The sequence below is a fragment of the Berghia stephanieae genome, chromosome 2 (genome assembly GCF_034508935.2).
Source record: "Berghia stephanieae isolate SIO BIC M18660-M18661 chromosome 2, UCSD_Bste_1.3, whole genome shotgun sequence".
NCBI lineage: Eukaryota > Metazoa > Mollusca > Gastropoda > Nudibranchia > Aeolidiidae > Berghia > Berghia stephanieae.
The window spans coordinates 38,499,185-38,505,184 of record NC_088361.1 but is presented as its reverse complement, the minus strand read 5'-3'; the positions used below and the strand labels follow the sequence as shown (position 1 = coordinate 38,505,184).

General features: G+C 34.0%; 1 protein-coding gene across 10 annotated transcripts in view; it reads left to right on the top strand.

Annotated features, from left to right (window-relative positions):
• The window catches only part of LOC144964838 (5'-AMP-activated protein kinase subunit gamma-1-like), a 378,380-nt gene that overhangs the window by 346,944 nt on the left and 25,436 nt on the right, over window positions 1-6,000 (top strand). For all 10 annotated transcript variants that reach the window (XM_078899538.1, XM_078899543.1, XM_078899540.1 and 7 more), the window contains one exon: window positions 4,972-5,096. In XM_078899538.1, the coding sequence (XP_078755664.1) occupies window positions 4,972-5,096 (125 nt within the window). The remainder of the gene's footprint in view (window positions 1-4,971; window positions 5,097-6,000) is intronic.

The following is a 6,000-nucleotide window of genomic DNA, read 5'->3' as shown; positions in this document are numbered from 1 at the left end:
TCCACACTTTATTTTAGTTCACTGTCTTCTATACTGCATTACACAGTTCCTCCCCGCCTCCCCTCTTTTGACATAATTAAGTACGCACCTTTTATAAATTTCTATTGCTCTGTTTTAATTCGCGCTTCCTCGCAAAGTAGCAATACAATTTCCTGCCCATCAATGTTTTTGTTTATGCATCTTAACAACGCCACTACCACATTATCTCATTCGTCTGTAGTTTTTAATGCATCATGTGTTGTTGATGAAGGGAAAACCCGAAACGTCCATTTTATCTGTTTTGGTATATTAAACTGATGCTTACATTCAATATCAGTTATAATTTATTTATGTATTTCAATTCTGAATATAAAAAAGCAAGAACAATTCAAAAAATAATTCTATGTGATGAAGCCACGTACAGAAGGCATAGCAACATAAACATTTTCGGCAATATAAAAACGTATGTTTATAAATATAATTTAAGAAGTGTCACACTGTGACACAGCAGTAACGAGTCTAAAACCGGTCGCACATCTATTCGGTAACTTGTGGGATCAAGTATCTTTATCGTTATTTATTTCGGGAATTCTCAATTAAATATTTTTAAGTAAGTCCTTCTGAGCCACTTGGACTCATTGTAAGACAAATTAAGTCCTTTAGAGCCTTGTAGCCAATGGTGCAGGAGTTATCCCGGTTTCAATAGCGTGAAGCGGACAATTAACGTATTTGTTTGAAAACCTTTGAACAGGACGCTAGTCTATCGCAGATTACTATCCCAGCTTGACAGGTACCCTTTTACACCTGATTGGAGTGAGTGATTGGAGTAAATTTTCTTGCTCTAGAAAGTACAGATTGGCTTCGGTCGGAATCGAACACAGAACCTCTGAGTCCAGAGTACAACGCGCTAACCATGGGCCATCTTGCCTCCTAAGCTTATAAATCCGGAACTTATCCATGTTTCTGTGGCGTTGAACAGACAGATAACAGTTTAAATTTAAAAAAAAAATAAAATTCCCTTTTTCATCCCATAGGGGAAATTTTTCTCGAGGGTCTATTCCAAGGGAAGACTGGAATAACCCGGGCGTCAGCCGCAATGCAGCGCCGCAAATTTAGCTAGGACGAGGTATAACCCAGGCGTCAGCCGCAGTGCAGCGTCGCAAATTGAGCTAGGCGAGGTGACTTAGTCAACTGATGCCTTTCGGGAACGAAGCATGCTGACTTTCTATTATCTCTTGAATGATGCTAGTCCGTCAAAGATTACTTTCATCAGCGAACTGGTACTCATTCGCACCTGGGTAAAATGATGTGATTCCTAGAAAGTCATTTTAGGATAAGATCGGAGATGACCATAGAGTCTACGGAATTGACCCTTGAGCAATCTTTGGGTCATTAAAGGATGCACCCGATATTGTTTTCTCTTTCAATTTATCTTTTTTTTTCCACGTAGTAAAGCACAGAAATATGCAACCTTTATTTCATCCATTACTACTACTACTACTACTACTACTACTACTACTACTACTACTACTACTACTACTACTACTACTACTACTACTACTACTGCTACTGCTAGTAGTAGTAGTAGTGGTGGTGGTGGTGGTGGTGGTGGTGGTAGTAGTAGTAGTAGCAGCAGCAGCAATAGTATTACTCTTGCTATAAGAATATGTCATGATTATATAAATCTTATGTAAACAAATCCCATTGTTCAGTGTAAAAAAATCATTATCGTCATGTCGTATCTTATGTTGATTCATAAAACGTGAATTATTAGAGTTGCAATTGCCTACAAATACACTTTTGAATCTTGTAAAAATAAATAAATAATGCATTCGCGCGGGTGTGTCCTGGGACAGTCCTGTCCTAGTGCGGAGCCCCTTTTGAATAGAAGTTTTCTCCAGTGGGACAGGACAAATTTGTCCCGGGACAGTTTTGTCCTAGTGCGGAAGGAGTCTAAGCATTCAGCAGATAATGAGGCAGTTTCGTTTTAACTTAACCAGTTGACTGCCGTATATTTTTTTTGTGTGTGTGGGGAGAGGGGGGGGGGGGGTCTACATTTATTTGATCCCACGGAGCTCGGTATTTTAAAAAATGATTTATTTGAAAATAATTCAAGAAAAAAACGTGTAACTTAAAACAATAAATACGTGTTTGTACAGAGTTTGGCAGTTAATTGGACAGTGTCTTTTATTGTAGGTTTTCACTAGGCATTGTAGTCTTGTTTTTAAGGTGTTTTCCAGAAAATGACACCGATTATAATATGATAAAAAGGGTTATATTAGATTGTGGGTTTGACTTTAATGGAAGAGAAGAATGTTTATGCTTAAACAGACGTCTATATATATGCAGGTCTAACATCCGAACCCACGTATGGGCCTAGTTCAACATTGTTGTAATGGACTCTATTTTGCGTCATTATTTTGAGCTTTACATTACAATAATGAGCGGTTATCAGACCTGTAAATAAGTACACGTCGGCTAAAGCCCCGCCCATGAATAGGTCTAAAAAGTCAATGGAAAGTTCATATTCATATCTAGATTGCTTTTAAAACCAAACAACAAAAAAAGCAAGCGGTTTTCTGCACATGTGATTTGTAATATATACAAATCTAGACTTTTTTTTTTTCGCCTCAGTATCACCAACTTGTCAAAACAAACTGCCCACTATTTTAAGGTTCATGTTCTCACCGGTGAATTTCTGATCGACCGACATTACATTTCATTGTAAATTGTAAAGTCTACCCTTTCCATGTTGAATCTGTCACTTCATTGTTAGGAATAGAGAGAGAGAGAGAGAGAGAGAGAGAGAGAGAGAGAGAGAGAGAGAGAGAGAGAGAGAGAGAGAGAGAGAGAGAGAGAGAGAGAGAGAGAGAGAGAGAGTCGTTTATAATCTATTTTTTTTTTTTTTTTTTTTTTTTGGTAATACCCTTCAAAAAGTTAAAAGAATTTGATGGAACACTGTTCTCGATATTGGTCTCCCTGGCGTGTGTTTGTATTCTTCTGTATTGTATCTAGTATTGGTTTGTTTGTTTTCTTTCTCTTCCTTAAAAAAAAAATACAAAAAAAAAAAAATAAAAAAAAAAACATAGATGGCCTTGGAAAGAGGGATCCTCTGTATTACAGAATTCTCTTGTTTCACTTGCACTTTTTTTTCTCGCGTAAAGCTTTTAACTATGATTAAAACCGTGGTTGTTTCACTGTGTCAAAAATTTTTTTTTTTAATATTTAAAAAAAAAAAAAAAAAATTAAATAGTTGAATACAGAACTCCACGATCCCACCTTAAAATAGAATTGCAATAGAATATTCGCCTTTTGTCTGGTGTGTCGGGCGAGAATAACACAACACACTATTTGTTTTGAAATTGGTTTATTTATTATCGACGTTTTAAAAGGACGTTAATACAAAAGGGATTGGAATTCCATAATGATTGCGTTTGGCCATCATCCAAATCTATTGTGCGGTTATTCGACTCCAAGGATAGGGTCGATACGGGTTGTGACGGGAATGAATAGGCTTGGTTTGTCAGCTGATTTCGGTGGTTTTCGCCTTATGGGCGTGTTTTGCTTTGTGTTTGTATTATGAGTTACGCATTTATTATTATTATTATTATTATTATTATTATTATTATTATTATTATTATTATTATTATTATTATTATTATTATTATTATTATTATTATTATTATTATTATTATTATTGTCATCATCTTCATCATAATTATTATTATTATTATTATCATTCTTCTTCTTATTATTATTATTGTTGTTGTTGTTGTTGCTTTTGCTTGTGTGTGTTTGTTTTTTCAAAACCTATAGAAATCGAACGCTTTGGAGCGTGATAATAATAGATCTGTAGCACAAATGTGTGATCAACGATATAAAACAAATCAACCATAATATTATTGCCCAAGAGAGCACATGGGGTTAACGATCTGTCATAGCTAATGGAGAACGAAAAAAAAAACCTAAAAACTAATAAAAATAAATGAAATAACTAAGATGAGGCAAAGAGTACTCTTCGGTTTAAAATACAATGACATGTACAAGCTGTGACCTTTCCTTTCTCCAACCTCCACCTGATATTTGTTTTGTTTTGTTTGTTTGTTTGTTTGTTTTATTCTGGAGATCAACTTTTCTACCATTCCTGTATTACATCTGATTTGCAGTACCAGATCCTTTTTTTCTTTTTTCTTCATTTATTTTGAGGTATGCTACATTGTTTCAATTTAAATATCGGATTAGTAATATTGAGACTTTGTTCCAAAACGCGAATTATTTAGGCAGTTGGGGTTTGGAGATAGAATTTTTATTTATTCTTTTTAAAGATTATTCCTTTGGATTATATTTTAACCATTTATTGCAACATGCAATTTAAATGCACGACTTTGTGTCCATCGAACATTGATTCATCCATCATTTCATCCGCTTCTTCACTCGTTGTATTCACCCCACCCATCCAGGCATTCATGCGGTTATGTGGTCTTGTGGTATGACACTCGCTTTCGGATCGGAAGCTCCTGGGTTCGAGCCTCGCGCTCGGCGCATAGTTGAGTCTTTGTAAAGCGCTTTGAGCACATTTAGTGGATATTGCGCTATATAAAGCTCATTTTTATTTTTATTTATTTATTATTCATTGTTGAGAGGAGAGTTTTTTATCAAACAAGCCCTGGGCTAAAGTGACATGTTAACGGACATAATCATTAAAAGACAAATTTATACTTCGGTCCATGAAAAAGTCAGTATCACCTCATAACTTTTGCCAGCCTGCCACCAGTCGTAGTATGGTCTTTGCTTCGCATCCAGAGGGTATCAAGTTCGACTCCCATCACCTCGCCACCTCGCCCTAGCTCACTTTGCGGTGTCGCACTGTGGCTGACGCCTGGCATATTCCAGTCTTCCCTTGGAATAGATACTACAGATACATTTCCCATTGGAGATTGAATAAGAGGAATTTTATTATTTTTTAAATGTTATTTTTATTGCTTTCCCCAGTGTCCCCGTTACGTCTACAAGGCGGAGAGCCCAAATCAGCGCCCCCGAGCACTCATCGTAGTAGTTCCCTGAGCAATGAAGGCCACACACATGCCATCATCTTTAAAACGGATGTCTTTAATAGGGTAAGTCAACTAAAACCACTGTGGAGAGTCTTTACAACTTTCATTAGATTCACATTATAAGGACGTGGGTTTTTTTTTTTTTTTTTTTTTTTTTTTTTTTTTTTTTTTTTGTTTGTTTGTTTTTTTTTTTGTTTTTTTTTTTATAAAGAAGAATACAGTTTATTTCAGTAGGATGAACCAAAAAAAAATCTCATATTTCCTATCATTTTAACTCGAAATTCACATTTCGGCATTCGGCTCACTCCGGCATGATACCGATTTGAGACGATGGATCACGGTTTTGGGTTTGGGTTTTTCATTTTTTTTTTTTTTTTTTTAGCTGTTTTGGGTTTGTTTCTCTACTCTTTTGAGTGACGCTAACTAACTGTAAAATATAAATTTCAGCAATATGTCTGGTCTGAAACCAGAATAAAAATAAGAATGCAAGAACGGAACGTTTATACATTTAATTATGATGTTTTATATTGTAAATATCAATCTTGAAACTTGCATTCCTCCTTTTTTTTTTTTCTTTCAGTATGTGTGCTTTGCATTTCTTTCTTTCTTTTTTTTTAATATTTTTTTTCTCTCTCAAAACGATTGGCAGAGCTCTGTTATGAATTAAAAGAATTGCCAACTCCGTGACATTCATTGAAGAAATGAAATAATATTGATAATAATGAAAGTGATGATGATATTAATAATTAATTATTATTATTATTATTATTATTATTATTATTATTATTATTATTATTATTATTATTATTATTATTATTATTATTATTATTATTATTATTATTATTATAATTTATTATTATTATTATTATTATTATTATTATTATTATTATTATTATTATTATTATTATTAATAATAATAATAATAATAATAATAATAATAATAATAATAATAATAATAATAATATAA